This window comes from Hypanus sabinus, chromosome 10 (genome assembly GCF_030144855.1).
Source record: "Hypanus sabinus isolate sHypSab1 chromosome 10, sHypSab1.hap1, whole genome shotgun sequence".
Taxonomy (NCBI): Eukaryota; Metazoa; Chordata; class Chondrichthyes; order Myliobatiformes; family Dasyatidae; genus Hypanus; species Hypanus sabinus.
Window position 1 is genome coordinate 149,701,684 of NC_082715.1, and position 16,733 is coordinate 149,718,416.

General features: G+C 40.1%; 1 protein-coding gene across 1 annotated transcript in view; it reads left to right on the top strand.

Moving 5' to 3' along the window:
- sxph (saxiphilin) overlaps nt 1–16,733 on the top strand; it is a 95,911-nt gene that overhangs the window by 14,259 nt on the left and 64,919 nt on the right. Inside the window, 1 exon segment of the mRNA XM_059981334.1 lies at nt 13,225–13,401. Coding sequence (XP_059837317.1) covers nt 13,225–13,401 — 177 coding nt within the window.

A 16,733-nucleotide genomic window follows, 5' to 3' on the forward strand; every position in this document is an offset into this window, starting at 1 on the left:
TATGCCTACGTGGTCTTACCTGATGGGCGGGAGGACACGGTCTCCGTCCGCGACCTGGCGCCCGCAGGAGCAGCAGACCACTACCCCGAACAGTCCACGGTAACTATGAACCCTGTACCCGAGGTGACACTGCACACACCGAGCCCTACACAGACTCCTCACGACACTCCTATACCAGGCATCTCACACATGCATATACTAGGCGCCTCGTACACGCATGAGGGATCACTGACGCCTAGTGGGCTGACACTTCCAGTTAGGCCGGAGCCAGCACAACCACCGTCTCTGGTGCAATCACCCCCAGCACCTGTGCCATCACAGCCGGTGCTACGTAGATCGCAGCGACAGATTCAATCTTGCTGTTACAATACCACGTCATTAAGCTCTCTATCTCCTTCTTCAGTCCGACACATTGTCATTTGTAAGCTTTGATGAGGTCCCGTCTCCTGCTTCTCAATGAACAGCAGGATAAACACAAATGGCTGACTGCCCTCTCAGAATCAGAACCAGGTATAATATCACTGGCATATGTCATGAAATCTGTTGTTTTACGGCAGCAAGGCAGCTCAGTACATCAAAAACTCATAAATCAACAAATATACATGTGAAAATACAAATATATATAAAAATTAAGTAAATTTAGTGCAAAAAGAGAGTAAAAAAGTGAGGTAATGTGCATTGGTTGGTTCATTGTCCATTCAAAAATCTGATGCCAGAGGGGAAGAAACTGTGGCTTCAGGCTGCTGTACCTCCTGATTGTAGTAATGAGAGGGGGGCATGCATTGGCTAAGGTAGTGGAGGACCCCATTGATCGATGCTGCCTTCTCTCTAAGTTCTTACAATGTGAACGAGGCAAACATCTGGCTGTGTGTGTTAACCATGCTAACTCAGTAACTAAATAATACCCGTAGAAGGCAAAAAGCTGCAGCTGCTTCTTCCATGTATATTGTATGTTAGCAGACATGCATGATATAATACACATATGGAGAGCAGTAGGTGCACATCTTTACTTGTACAATGTTTGACCTACCCCTTTGACGAATGAAGGAACACATGCCCCATCAAGTCTAGCTCTGCTCTCTAATGAGCTGATTTGTCACCTCAGCTCCATATTTCAGCAACCTTCTGCCCCAGTTTAAAGATAACCTGTCTACCCTGCTTTGAAAATACACCTGATGGCCGATTTATTAGGTGCGTCCTCTATCTAATATAGTGGCATTCATGGTCTTCTGCTGCTGTAGCCCATCCACTTTGAAATTCAACGTGTTCTGCATTCAGAGATGCTCTCCTGCACTTTGGTCATTTGAATTACTGTCTCCTTCCTATCAAGGAAGGGAGAGTCCTATCATGTGGAGAATTTCAACTAGAATTGTTGGGGGGTGGGGACTGAACTGAAGAGACTGGGGTAGAGGAGGTTGGCTCACAAATAGAGAAAGCTTGTAGACAGTGTGTGAGGGAGAATAGGCAGGTGATAGAGAAGGGATGTGCTCAGACTGATGGTTTGAGATGTGTCTATTTTAATGCAAGGTGTATTATGCACAAAGAGGATGAGCTTAGAGCCTGGATTAGTACTTGGAGATATGATGTGGTGGCCATTACAGAGACTTGAATGGCTCAGGGACAGGAATGGTTACTTCAAGTGCCTGGTTTGAGATTTTTCAGAAAGAACAGGGAGGGAGGCAGAAGAGGTGGGGGTGTGGCAATGTTGATCAGAGATAGTGTCAAGGCTGCAGAAAAGGTGGACGCCATGGAGGGATTATCTACGAGTCTCTGTGGGTGGAGGTTAGGAACAGGAAGGGGTCGATAACTTTACTGGGTATTTTTTATAGGCTGCCCAATAGTAACAGGGATATTGAGGAGCAGATAGGGAAACAGGTCTTGGAAAGGTGTAATAATAACCGAGTTGTCATGATGGGAGATTTTAATTTCCCAAGTATCGATTGGCATCTCCCTAGAGCAAGGGTTTTAGATGGGGTGGAGTTTGTTAGGTGTATTTGGGGAGTTTTCTTGACACAATATGTCAATAAGCCTACAAGAGGAGAGGCTGTACTTGATTTGGTATTGGGAAATGAACCTGGTCAGGTGTCAGATCTCTCAGTGGGAGAGCATTTTGGAGATAGTGATCATAATTCTGCCTCCTTTACAATAGCATTGGAGAGAGATAGGAACAGACAAGTTAGAAAAGCATTTAATTGAAGTAAGGGGAATTATGAGGCTATCAGGCAAGAGATTGGAGGTTTAAATTGGAAACAGATGTTCTCAGGGGAAAGTACGGAAGAAATGTGGCAAATATTCAGGGGCTATTTGTGTGGAGTTCTGTATAGGTACATTCCAATGGGACAGGGAAGTTATGGTAGGGTACAGGAACAGTGGTGCAAAAAGGCTGTAATAAATCTAGTCAAGAAGAAAAGAAAAGGTACAGAGAGCTAGGTAGTGTTAGAGATCTAGAAGATTATAAGGGTACTAGGAAGGAGCTTAAGAAGGAAATTAGGAGAGCCAGAAGAGGCCATGAGAAGACCTTGGTGGGCAGGATTAAGGAAAACCCCAAGGCTTTCTACAAGTATGTGAAGAACAAGAGGACAAGATGTGGAGGAATAGGACCTGTCAAGTGTGATGGTGGGAAAGTGTGTATGGAACTGGAGGAAATAGCAGAGGTACTTAATGAATACTTTACTTCAGTATTCACCATGGAAAAGGATCTAGGTGATTGGTGTGATGACTTTCAGCAGACTGAAAAGCTTGAGCATGTAGATATTAATTAAGAGGATGTGCTAGAGCTTTTGGAAAGCATCAAGTTAAATAAATCGCCGGGACCAGGTGAGATGTATCACAGGCTGAGGTGAGGGAGGAGATTGCTGATCCTCTGGTGATGATCTTTGCATCATTAATGGGGATGGGAGAGGATCTGGAAGATTGGAGGGTTGCGAATGTTGTTCCTTTTTTCAAGAAAGGGAGTAGAGATAACCCAGGAAATATTAGACCAGTGAGTCTTACCTCAGTGGTTGGTAAGCTGATGGAGAAGATCCTGAGAGGCAGGATTTATGAACATTTGGAGAAATATAATATGATTAGGAGTAGTCAGCATGGCTTTGTAAAGGGCAGGTTGTGCCTTACGAGCCTGATTGAACTTTTTGAGGATGTGACTAAACACTGTGATGAAGGAAGAGCAGTAGATGTAGTGTATATGGATTTCAGCAAGGCATTTTATAAGGTACCCCATACAGGACTTATTGAGAAAGTAAAGAGGCATGGGATCCAAGAGGACATTGCTTTGTGGATCCAGAACTGGATTGTCCACAGGAGGCAAAGAGTGGTTGTAGAGGGGTCATATTCTGCATGGAGGTTGGTCACCAGTGGGGTGCCTCAGGGATCTGTTCTGGGACCCTTACTCTTCGTGATTTTTATAAATGACCTGGATGAGGAAGTGGAGGGATGGGTTAGTAAGTTTGCTGATGACACAAAGGTTGGAGGTGTTGTGGATAGTGTGGAGGGCTGTCAGAGGTTACAGCGGGACATTGATAGGATGCAAAACTGGGCTGAGAAGTGGCAGATGGAGTTCAACGCAGATAAGTGTGAAGTGGTTCATTTTGGTAGGTCAAATATGATGGAGAATATAGTATTAATGGAAAGACTCTTCATGGACTTCCGGTGGCTGTAATGGAGTAGGTTGCAGTAGCTACGTGCTCTGAAATTATTCGCTTACTTTGCTATTTAAACCTATCTCGGTGAGAGCACCATGAGTAGAAAACACTCAAAAAAAGAGACTACTTTAGAGACTTTGATGGAAATGTTTCAACAAATGTCAGAGAAACTCGAAAAATTGGATAAGCTGGACGACTTGGAATCCAAGTTTGACTTGTTACAGAATTCCTTCGACCTGGTTAAATCTGAACTGAAAACGCTTAATCGGAAACTTGGAAGTATACAGCAGACTGTGAATGACCACGAAATTCGTATTAAGCTACACGAAGAATCTCTGCCGGTGTTGCAGAAGGATGTCGAAGGTTTCAAGAAAATTTCTAAGGAACAACTTTAAAAATACGACGCATTACTGAAGTAACTTACAGATTTGGAGACCAGGAACTGAAGGTGCAATATCAGAATTCTTGGGCCTCTTGAAAAACTGGAGGGTAATCAACCTACCGATTTTTGTGCTCAAATGCTGAAAGATTTATTCCCTGATATATTATCGGAACTACCAAAATTTGAGCACGTTCACCGAGTTACCCCGCCTAATTGGGATCCTGCCAAACCTCACTCTATTATCATTCGCTTTTATAATTATCAGATTAAAGAACAGATCCTTTGTGAATCAAGGAAGAAACGTATACTACAATTTCATGATTAACAGTTTCGGATCATTCAAGATTATCCACCGGAAGTTCTAAGAGCTAGACAGGCTTTTAAAGTGGTCATGTCTCATGTCTGATCTTTTTAAGCTTGGCTGTCGCCTTTCTCTCAGAGATCCGTGTAAACTCAAGGTTACTACTTCTGATAATAAGGTTTCTTGGTTTACAAAGCCTGAAGAAGCTAAGAAATTTTTACATAGTCTCCATGCTTAAGTTCAACCTTGAGTTGCTTTATGCTAAAAGTTTTAATTTCAGGTGTTCAATCAAGTAATTGGCGATTTGTTGATAACAAGGTTTCTTGGTTTTACAAAGTCTTAATCATTTATTTGATTAAGTAACTGGCGCCTTGTTATCTTTCAAACTATGCAAAACATGCAGGCAGACTGCATCCATTTTCTCTTTTGCTGTTTTCTGCCTTTATATGGGTCCTCTAATGTTACTTTTTCGCAGCTCTTTTTAAACAATACGTTATATTCTCTCAGTGTTATGTTGATTTTTACCTTCCTTTTAGTAATTTGACTGAAAGTAATTATGTAGGGTGTACATGTAGTAATTACTGAGGAATGAAACTAGGGTGTTTTGCTTTACCATAAATTCACTCAGATTTTTCCTATCTTTTGATTATTTCTACACCTTTTGGTCTTTTACTATTTTTCAATGGTATACAATATTCTATACTACTTATTGCTGGGTTTTGTTTTTTTTCATTATTTTGCCATTTTGTCTTTTTTTCCTCCCTTGAATGCCTTAAATTAGTCATGTAGGAAGCTATCTAAACCGCTTCCCTTTTTAATTATCTTCTATTTGTTTCTTTACTCCTTTTTTTTTGCACCCGCGAGTATATGTTGTTTTACTTATTGATTTTCCTTATCTGTCTTTCCTTTTTTTTTACTGAGACTAATACTTACATTTTCCCATGGTTTTTTTTGTAATTATCGAACTTATTTACTTTGATATTTTGTTGTTTATATATATATATATATATACAATCATTTATTCAGCACATATATATTTTCTGGAGCCACTGGAGTTTTGGGTTGAGAACATTAGAATTAGTCTTCAGCCTCCCTTGGCTGATTTCTCTCTTTGGGGGGAGCGAGGGGGGAAAAGGGTTCTTCCATAAAGCTGATTGGATGTTTTTACTGTTTTATTTATTCACTATCTACATGTCTGTGATTACCTTTTATACATTACTAAAGGATACTTGATGGATTCTTTTATTAATATACTCAGTTTTAATGTGAAAGGTCTAAATAACCGTGTTAAATGAAATAAGATTTTCTCTTATATCCGGAAACTTAAAACTAATTTAATCCTTCTCCAAGAAACCTATATTCGTAAAGATGATATTTCACGTTCTTTCAAAGGATGGAAGGGTATACATTTTCACTCACCCTCTGAATCTAGATTGAGAGTCGTCTCTATCTTGTTTGATCAGAATGTATCCTTTATTCAACATAATGTAATTTCTGATACAAATGGGTACTTTGTTATTGTTTCAGGTAGTCTTGAGAATAAACTAATCATATTTGTGAATGTATACGCTCCAAGTACAGATGACTCCTTGTTCTTTGAATGGCTTTTCTCTTTTCTGCCTGATTTGAATCGGTATTCCTTAGTGATGGGTGGAGATTTTAATTTTTGGCTTGACCCTATATTAGACTGCTCTTCAAGTAAAACCCCTGTTACTAATAAATCAGTCCTACTTTTTAAATCTTTTTCATTTCAATGTGGTATTCTTGACGTGTGGCGTTTTTTTACACCCCCAAGAAAAAGAATATTCAGGTTCATCATATGTACTCTTGGATTGATTATTTTTTTATAGATAGAAACTTGCTTCCACTGGTACGATCCTGTGATTATAAGGAGATTGCTTTGTCTGATCATGCACCTTTGCTTCTGGCTTTAAGACTACCTGTTTACTCTGTACCAAATAGAAGTTGGCATTTTAACTTACTGTTATCTGATAAAAATTTTCTAAAGTTTTTGGAAAACCATATTACTTTTTTCTTTAAAGAAAATTGTAAAGGAGATTCTGCTGGCTAAATAGTCTGGGATACTTTTAAAGCATATTTGTGGAGAAATTATATCTTACTCTACCTATATAAAGAAAAAAGCTGACAAAGAAAGGTCGGACCTAGCAGTGATATTAAAAGATCTTGATCGAAAGTATGCCTTATCTCCAGATCCAAGTATATATCATAAGCGTATTGAAATCCAATCCAAGTATAATCTTCTGCTGACTTACCCAATTGAACGACAGCTGTTGAGAGATAAAACTCAATTTTACATTCACGAGGATAGAACTGGTAGTTTATTAGCCAATCGCTTAAAATCTTTTACAGTTAATCGTAACATCACAGAAATTTTTAAAGATAATGGAACTAAGACATCTGACCATTCTGAAATTAACAACGTCTTTAAAGACTTTTACCTTAAGTTGTATCAGTCTGACTTTTCTTCAGATGATACCTATATGAATGCTTATTTCAGTAATATCAACATTCCTACATTGTCTGCTGATAGTCTAACACAGTTAGATCAGCCTATTTCCATTGAAGAAGTGGTTGAGGCTATACGTGCTTTACATTCTAGTAAGACCCCAGGACCCGATGGCTTTCCTGGGGAGTTTTATAAAACTTTCACTATGTTACTTACACCTTATTTATCCTCTGTTTTATCAGAGTCCTTTAAATCAGGTAAACTCCCTCAATCTTTTTAATGAAGCTTTTATTTCTCTTATTCTTAAAAAAATATAAAAATCCAGCTGAATGTTCTTCATACAGACTGATTTCTTTATTAAATGTTGATGCAAAAATTTTATCCAAAATCTTAGCTCGAAGACTTGAAAATATTTTACCATCTGTTATATCGCATGACCAGACAGGATTTATTAAAAATCGTTACTCACATTTTAATATATGTTGGTTATTGAATGTGATATATTCACCATCCAAAAAAAAAATTAGAGTATATTATCCTTAGATGCAGAAAAAGCCTTCGATAGGATTGAGTGGAATTATCTTTTTAAGACCTTAGAAAAGTTTAATTTTGGGCCTTTCATTGGGTTAAATTAATCTACTTGTCTCCTACCGCTCAGGTTATAACTAACTCCCAAATTTCTAAGCCCTTTAAATTACAGCAGGGAACTAGACAAGGTTGCTCTCTTAGTCCTTTACTTTTTGCTTTAGCTATAGAACCCTTAGCAATAGCATTTCGAGAATCTAAGGACATTTCTGGTATACTAAGGGAAGGTATGACTCAAAATTTCATTATATGCTGATGATATTTTACTTTTTATCTCTAACACTGAAACTTCATTACCTTTGGTTCTTTCTTTAATTTCCCAGTTTAGTTCTTTTTCAGGATATAAGCTGAACCTACATAAAAGTGAGCTATTTTCTTTAAATGACCTAATGTCATCAAATGCCAAATTTCCGTTCAAAGTTGTTACAAGTCAATTTACATATTTAGGTGTAACAATTACTAAAAACTTCAAGAATTTATTCAAAGAAAACTTAAACCCCTTATTGAATTATGTGAAAAAGACACTTTCTAAATGGTCCCCTCTTTCTTTATCCCTAATTGGCCGAATTAATTCGATTAAAATGAAGATTCTTCCTAAATTTTTATATCTTTTTCAGGCCTTACCTATTTTTATTCCTAAGACGTACTTTGATTCTTTAGATTCAATTTTAACATCTTATATTTGGAATAATAAACAAGCTCGTTTAAGTAAAGTTGACCTATAAAGAGATGGGTGCACTAGCCCTACCCAATTTTAGGTTTTACTATTGGGCTGCCAATATAAGGAATATTACTTTCTGGTCCTATTATATTTATCGTAAAGATTGCAAATCATGGGTCTCCTTAGGAGTTAATTCTGTAAAAAAAAATTCCTCTATTGTCTCTCTTCTTGGATCATACTCTTCTTTTTCAGCAAATAAAATAACAGATAACATAATTGTTAAGCAAACTTTAAGGATTTGGGCTCAATTTAGGAAATTTTTTGGTTTAGCGAATTTTTCATTATCATTTTCCATTCTCCTTAATTATTTTTTTATCCCTTCCATGACAGATAAAATCTTTAAAGATTGGGATGAACTAGGTATTAGGTGTTTTTGGGACCTGTTTATCTCAGGATCTCTTGCTTCATTTGACCAATTGTCAAATAAATTTGCACTCCCAAAAACACATTATTACAGATACCTTCAAAATAGAGATTTTTTACGTTTCCAATTAACTACTTTTCCTATAGGTCCTGATAAAAATTTACTGGATGATCTTTTAAGTTTAAAACTTTTTGTTAATGGTTCTATTACCGGTATCTATAACTTGTTGATTGATTCTAGACAAGACTTTTTAGATAAAATAAAAAAAGCTTGGGAGGATGACCTAAGTTGTCAGATTTCTGACAATAGATGGAATAAAACGGGTTAATAAATCATCTTTCTGTGCTCGTCATTCTCTTCTACAATTAAAGTGGTTCATAGAGCTTGCATTTCTAAACAGAAGCTGTCCAGTTTTTACCCGAATGTTTCTCCACTTTGTAATAAATGCAACTCTGCTGATGCCTCTTTAATTCATATGTTTTGGTTTTGCCCTAAATTTAAGAGTTTTGGTGGTAAGTATTTCATACCTTCTCACAACTTTTTAGGGTCCAATTTGACCCAAATCCCCTTACTGCCTTGTTTGGTATTATTGCAAATGAAGATATAACTTTAAATACTCCTAACCTACAGGTTTTAGTTTTTACCTCTCTTTTAGTAAGAAGAGCAATCTTGCTTAAATGGAAGGAGTCTACTCCTCCTACACATCTTCAATGGCTACGTGATTTTATGTTTTATTTAAATTTAGAAAAGATCAGTCTTAAATATGAAACAATCTTTTTATGATATCTGGGGACCTTTCCTAAATTACTTTTCCAATTTATAAAGTTTAACAGTGCACAGACTTTTATGTATAGTTTTATCTTCTCTTCTTAAGTGAATATGTCTTTTTTTTCTAGTTATCCATTGTCATCCATCAGCTTTTTTCTTTGGTAGTTGGTAGGGGGTTGACTTTTTTTATATAAAAAATTTCTTTTATGATGTATGACTTATCTTTAAATTTTTGATTACAGAGTGGTATACCTTTATGTGATATGCTATAACATTTTGATCAATTTTATTACAATATATGAATGTACACAAGTCATGTTGAGGTGTATCTATGTATTGCACTCTGTAAATCTTGTTTTTTTTCCTTCAAAAAAAAAATGGTAAGACTCTTGGCAGTGTGGAGGATCAGAGGGATCTTGGGGTCCGAGTCCATAGATGCTCAAAGCAACTTCGCAGTTGGACTCAGTGGTTAAGAAGGTGTACGGTGTATTGGCCTTTATCAATCGTGGAATTGAATTTAGGAGGTGAGAGGTAATGTTGCAGCTATATAGGACCTTGGTCAGACCACACTTGGAGTACTGTGCTCAGTTCTGGGCCTCACTACAGAAAGGATGTGGAAGCCATAGAAAGAGTGCAAAGGAGATTTACAAGAATGTTGCCTGGATTGGGAGCATGACTTATGAAAATAGGTTGATTGAACTTGGCCTTTTCTCCTTGGAGTCACGGAGGATGAGAGGTGACCTGATAGAGATGTATAAGATGATGAGAGGCATTGATTGTGTGGATAGTCAGAGGCTTTTTCCCAGGGCTGAAATGATTGCCACAAGAGGACACAGGTTTAAGGTACTGGGGAGTAGGTACAGAGGAGATATCAGGGTCTTTACTCAGAGAGTGGTGAGTGTGTGGAGTGGGCTGCCAGCAATGGTGGTGGAGGCAGATACAATAGGGTCTTTTAAGAGAGTTTTAGATAGGTATATGGAGCTTAGTAAAATAGAGGGCTATAGGTAAACCTATTAATTTCTAAAGTAGGGACATGTTCGACACAGCTTTGTGGGCTGAAGGGCCTGTATTGTGCTGTAGGTTTTCTATGTTTCTAAATTTGTCAGCTTGAACCAGTCTGGCCATTATCCTCTGATCTCTCTTGTTAACAAGGTGTTTTCACCCACAGGACTGACAGTGGTTTTTGGGTGTTTTTTGTTTTTTGCGCCATTCTCTATAAACTCTAGATCTGGTGTGAGTGGATATCCAAGGAGATCAGCAATTTCTGAAATGATCGAACCACCTCATCTGGCACTAACAATCAATCCACAGTCAAAGTCACTTAGATCACATTTCTTCCCCATTCTGATTTTGGTCTGAACAACAACTAAGCATCTTGACCATGTCTGCATGCGTTTATACACTAAGTTGCTTTCACATGATTGGCTGATTAGATATTTGCATTAATGTACAGGTGGCCACTGAGTGTAGATTGTGAGGTCAAGAGTCTATCACTTTATTCTGCATTGTTATTGCTTTACCTTGTTCAGTGCACTGTGACTGTGTAATGATTTGAACAATACGTAAGACAATCTTTTCACTGTATATCAGTACATATTGAACCAATTCCAATACCAATATTATTTAGACAAGGACTGGGTCTGGAGATGATCAGTCCTAGAGCTGGAGCCTTGTCTGAGTGTGCGGGTGGTTGGCTGGAATGGATAGGGAAGGGGTTTGTTTTGTTTTTGTGTTGCTGTTACTGCTTGTGTTGTTTCACTGAACACTGTGGGCTTGCTATGTTAATGCCAGAATGTGTGGTGACACTTGTGGGCTGACCCCAGCACATGTTTGGGTGTGCTGGTTATTAATGCAAATGACACATTTTACTGTACGTGTATTTTATGTACATGTGACAAATAAATCTGAATAAATTATAAATGTAAGGGAGGTCATAATGGGGTAGATTGTTCAACTCCAACGTTCTATGTACAAGGCACCAATGTCACTCTTGGACAGACGGTACCCTATCCTGGTGTTGTATTTATTTTTATTGAGATACGGGGCAGAACCATCCCTTTGACCTGCGCTGTCCAGCAATCCCAACTTAACCCTAGCCTAATCTCAGAACAATCGACAATGACCTATTAGCAGACTAACCGCTACATCTTTGGAATGTGGGAGGAAACCGGAACACCTGGAGGAAACCCATGTGGTCACGGGGAGAATGTACAGACTCCTGACAGACAGCGGTAGGAATTGAACCCAGGTGTGTTAGCTGTACTTGCATCATCTTGGGCTACCCTGCTGTCTCCCACTCCCAGAGAGGGCCAACTCCCTTTTCACAGCCTACAATGGGGTCAGACAGAACCCTTTTCTGAACTGCCCGGGAGCTGTGGGAAAGGAGGAAGGATACGTTACAAGAGGACGATGAGGAGAAGGTCAGGTCTCACAGGCCCGACTCTGACAGCCCAGCAGAGAGACAGTAACTGGACAAGGACAGCCTAACTTGACAACACACAGCATTGGGATTGGCCAGTCAGGATGCCCACAGCCGTTCACCCTTAGCTGATTGTCACTGTCACCTCATCAATGGCATGACCCCATGCCCAGGTCACCTCAGGTTCAACATTCTTGGAGAAGGTAAACTTAGGGCGTCAATCAGAGAGCCCAGAACACACAGATATCTGATATTGTGCGTTGACATCTCCACCTAATCCTTCCAAAGTTCCTATGAAAGAGACACAATTCACGTACTGAATTCCCCACAGTAGCTGTGAGAAGTGGGCACTCATAAAGACGCTTTCGGTGCCATGGAGGGTCATAGGATAGAAGCTCTGTCCTAGAAACATGAGAAGTAGAAGTGGGTTAGGCCCTTCCATGTCCTGGCTGATGGCAGGTCCTCCATCTCAGCCCCATATTGACCCCCTCTCCCCATACACCCTGGTGCCTCTGCCACCTAGAAATTTATTTCTTAAATATACTCTGCAGCAAGCATCTCCTGTCCACAATCCGAGTGAGTTCCATGGGCTAAACCCTCAGAGTGAAGAAATACTTTTTTTCACAGTCCCAAATCCCCTTTTTCTTTATCTTGTGTTCTGGACACTCAGGAGGAAAAACATATTCTCTACACCTATGATGTCCAGCCCTCTCAGAACCATGGCCCAATGTAATTGCACTGTTATCCTGTGTGCATGTTTTGAGGAGAGGCATTTTATGTTTAAAAAAAAAACTATAAAAACTCATTTATCGAACTTTGAAAAACTGAACACAAAGCATGTAAAATCCTTAATGTAATTATGTCATTATGTCACTCTTAAAGTGAACCATAACTCAAAGTTGGTACAGTAGTTGTTTCCACCAATTACAGTACCAAACAAGTCTCTTTGTCAATCAGCATTTCCTAATCTATTGAAACCCCTTCTCACAACACACTGACCTGCCTCTGTTACGTATGAGCGGAGCAAGAACGACAATGGAGTCCTGAGATTAGATGTTTCTACTGAGTCATGTTAGCATGGACAGTTTATAGTGCGGGAGCGATGGAAAGGCGCACCTCGAAGGCCGACACCAAAAACCAGAGCCCTTTGCCAGAGCCACATTCTCAAAATTGATCCAATACCATTCAAGTGCGTTGAGAGTTGCCAGCATTTTCTCTTTAAATTTCACATTCCTACAATTTGTAGCGTGTTTTGATTTTAATCCAGTGATTTTTGTTGCAATCCCTCCAACACAAGGTAGGGAGGCCAAGTCAGTGCACTATATTCTGGGGCTACCTATTCTTACTGAGTAAGGCGTTGTTATTTTAATGATCAAATGCCATTTTAGTAAAGGCTAATGTACCATTTGCTGCCTTTATAGCTTGCTATTGGGTTCTAGTGATTTATCAACAAGGCCATCTCTGTCCCTCTGAACAACTACTGCTCTCAACTCCTCATCATTTCCAACATGCCCTCTCCACTTGTCTCTCCTTATATGAATGAGCTCACTCCTTTGACCTGCCATCCTATCTGCAGGAGGGTGTCTGTATTCCGTGGCAGTCACGCAGGACCAGAGCCTCAACATTTGGCAGCTGAGGGGGAAGAGAAGCTGTCATGATGGTGCTCGGCGCACAGCAGGCTGGAATATCCCACTGGGCTTCCTGCTGTCCCATCGCTACCTCCAGTGGAGAGAGAATCAGTCTGTGGCCGAAGGTAACTCAATCTCTGCTTTTTGACTTTTGCATATTGTGCCAACACACCACGGCAAATCTATAATACACGTAACACCAGAGATTCTGCAGATGCTGAAAATCCAGAGCAACACACACAAAATGCTGGAAGAACTTAGCAGGTCAGGCAATATCCATACTTCTGGCTGAGACCCTTCTTCATTAGGAAACCAGTTCCTCTTTAAGAGCTCTCTTTTGTTTCCCTCTGAGCCCATTGTTGTAGATTTGTGGCAGACCTGGTGTTGAGAGGGTTGTCAATATGCAGGTAGATTGGAAAAACCAAGTTGGTGCTGGATCCCAAGAGGGAATTTGTAGAATGCCTATGAGATGGCTTTTTATAGCAGCTCATGGTTGAGCCCATGAGGGAAAAGGGAATTCTGGATTGGGTGTTGTGTAATGAACCAGCTTTGATTAGGGAGCTTAAGGTGATGGAATCCATAGGAGTGAGCGATCACAATATGATGGAATTCCCTGCAGTTTGAGAGGGAGAAGCTAAAATCAGATGTATAAATATAACAGTACAGTAAAGGGAATTAGAGCTCACAATGCTGTGCCAAACATGTACTTACTTAGAAATTACCTCAGGTTATCCATAGCCCTCTATTTTTCTGAGCTCCATGTACCTATCCAGGAGTCTCTTAAAAGATCCTATCATACCTGCTTCCACCACCGTCGCCAGCAGCCCATGCCATGCACTCACCACTCTCTGCATAAAAAAAACTTACCCCTGACATCTCCTGTGTACCTACTTCCAAGCACCTTAAAACTGTGCCCTCTCACATTAGCCATTTCAGCCCTGGGAAAAAGCCTTGAATAGCCACATGATCAATGCCTCTCATCATCTTATACACCTATATCAGGTCACCGTCATTCCAAGGAGAAAAGGCAGAGTTCAGTCAACCTATTCTCATAAGGTATGCTCCCCAATCCAGGCAACATCCTTGTAAACAACATCCCCGCTCAGACCGATGGTTTGAGATGTGTTTATTTTAATGCAAGGAGTATTATGAACAAAGTGAATGAGCTTAGAGCATGGATCAGTACTTGGAGCTATGATGTTTTGGCCATTACAGAGACTTGGATGGCTCAGGAGCAGGAATGGTTACTTCGAGTGCCAGGCTTTAGATGTTTCAGAAAGGACAGGGAGGGAGGTGAAAGAGGTGGGGGAGTGGCACTGTTCATCAGAGATAGTGTCCTGACTGCAAAAAATGGAGGAAGTCATGGAGGGATTGTCTACGGAGTCTCTGTGGGTGGAAGTTAGGACCAGGACAGGGGACGATAACTCTACTGGGTGTTTTTTATAGACCACCCAATAGTAACAGGGACATCGAGGAGCAGATAGGGAGACAGATTCTGGAAAGGTGTAATAATTACAGGGTTGTTGTGGTCGGAGATTTTAATTTCCCAGATATTGATTGGCATCTCCCTAGAGCGAAGGGTTTAGATGGGATGGAATTTGTTAGGTGTGTTCAGGAAGGTTTCTTGACACAATATGTAATAAGTTTACAAGAGGAGAGGCTGCATTTGATCTGGTATTGGGAAATGAACTTGGTCAGGTGTCAGATCTCTCAGCGGGAGAGCATTTTGGAGATAGTGATCACAATTCTATCTCCTTTATTATAGCATTGGAGAGGGATAGGAACAGACAAGTTAGGAAAGTGTTTAATTGGAACAAGGGGAAATATGAAGCTATCAGGCAGGAACTTGAAAGCATAAATTGGAAACAGATGTTCTCAGGAAAATGTACGGAAGAAATGTGGCAAATGTTCAGGGAATATTTGCGTGGAGTTCTGTATAGGTATGATCCAATGAGACAGGGTAAGGATGGTAGGGTACAGGAACCATGGTGTACAAAGGTTGTTGTAAATCTAGTCAAGGAGAAAAGAAGAGCTTATGAAAGATTTAACAAACTAGGTAATGATAGAGATCTAGAAGATTATAAGACTAGCAGGAAGGAGCTTAAGAATGAAATTAGGAGAGCCAGAAGGCCTTGGCAGACAGGATTAAGGAAAACCCCAAGGCATTCTACGATGTGAAGAGCAGGAGGACAAGACGTGAGAGAATAAGACTAATCAAGTGTGATAGTGGAAAAGTGTGTATGGAACCGGAGGAGATAGCAGAGGTACTTAATGGATTTTTGCTTCAGTATTCACTATGGAAAAGGATCTTGGTGATTGTAGAGATGACTTATAGCGGACTGAAAAGCTTGAGCATGTAGTCATTAAGAAAGAGGATGTGCTGGAGCTTTTGGAAAGCATCAAGTTGGATAAGTCACTGAGACCGGATGAGATGCACCCCAGGCTACTGTGGGAGGCGAGGGAGGAGATTGCTGAACCTCTGGCGATGATTTTCGCATCATCAATGGGGGACGGGAGAGGTTCCAGAGGATTGGAGGGTTGTGGATGTTGTTCCTTTATTCATGAAAGGGAGTAGAGAGTATGTGAGAGTATGTATTGCATTGAACAGCTGCTGCTAAGTTAATGAATTTCATGTCATATGCCGGTGTTAATAAACCTGATTCTGACTCTGATTCTGATTCTGAGAGTGGATATCAGAACGCTGGACAATGATGCTGGAGAGGTAGTAATAGGGGGACAGAGAAATAGCAGACCAAATATTCACTGTCTTCATCAGTCTTCACTGTGGAGGACACCAGTGATATGCCAGAAATTCGAGAATGGCAGGGGACATAACATAAGAACATATGAACACAAGAAGTAGGAGCAGGAGTAGGCCATCTGGCCTATTGAGCCTGCCCTGCCATTCAATAAGATCATGGCTGATCTGTCCATAAACTCAGCTCCATCTACCTGCCTTTTCTCCATAACCCTTAATTCCCCTACTATGTAAAAATCTATCTAATTGTATCTTAAATATATTTAGTGAAGAAGCCTCAATTGCTTCCCTGAGAACTCCACAGATTCACCACTCTCTGAGAAAAAGTTTCTCCTCATCTCCATCCTAAATCTTCTCCCCTGAATCTTGAGGCAATATCCCCTAGTTATAGTCTCACCTACCAATGGAAACAACTTTCCTACTTCTATCTTATCTATCCCTTTCAAAATTTTGTATGTTTCTATAAGATTCCCTCTCATTTTTCTGAACTCCGGAGAGTATAGTCCCAGACGACTCAATCTCTCCTCATAGGCTAACCCCTTCATCACTGGAATCAACCTGGTGAACCTCCTCTGCACTGCCTCCAAAGGCAGTATATCCTTCTTCAAGTATGGAGACCAGAACTGCACACAGTACTCCAGGTGCGGCCTCACCAGTTCCCTGTATAGTTGCAGCATGACCTCCCTGCTCTTGAATTTA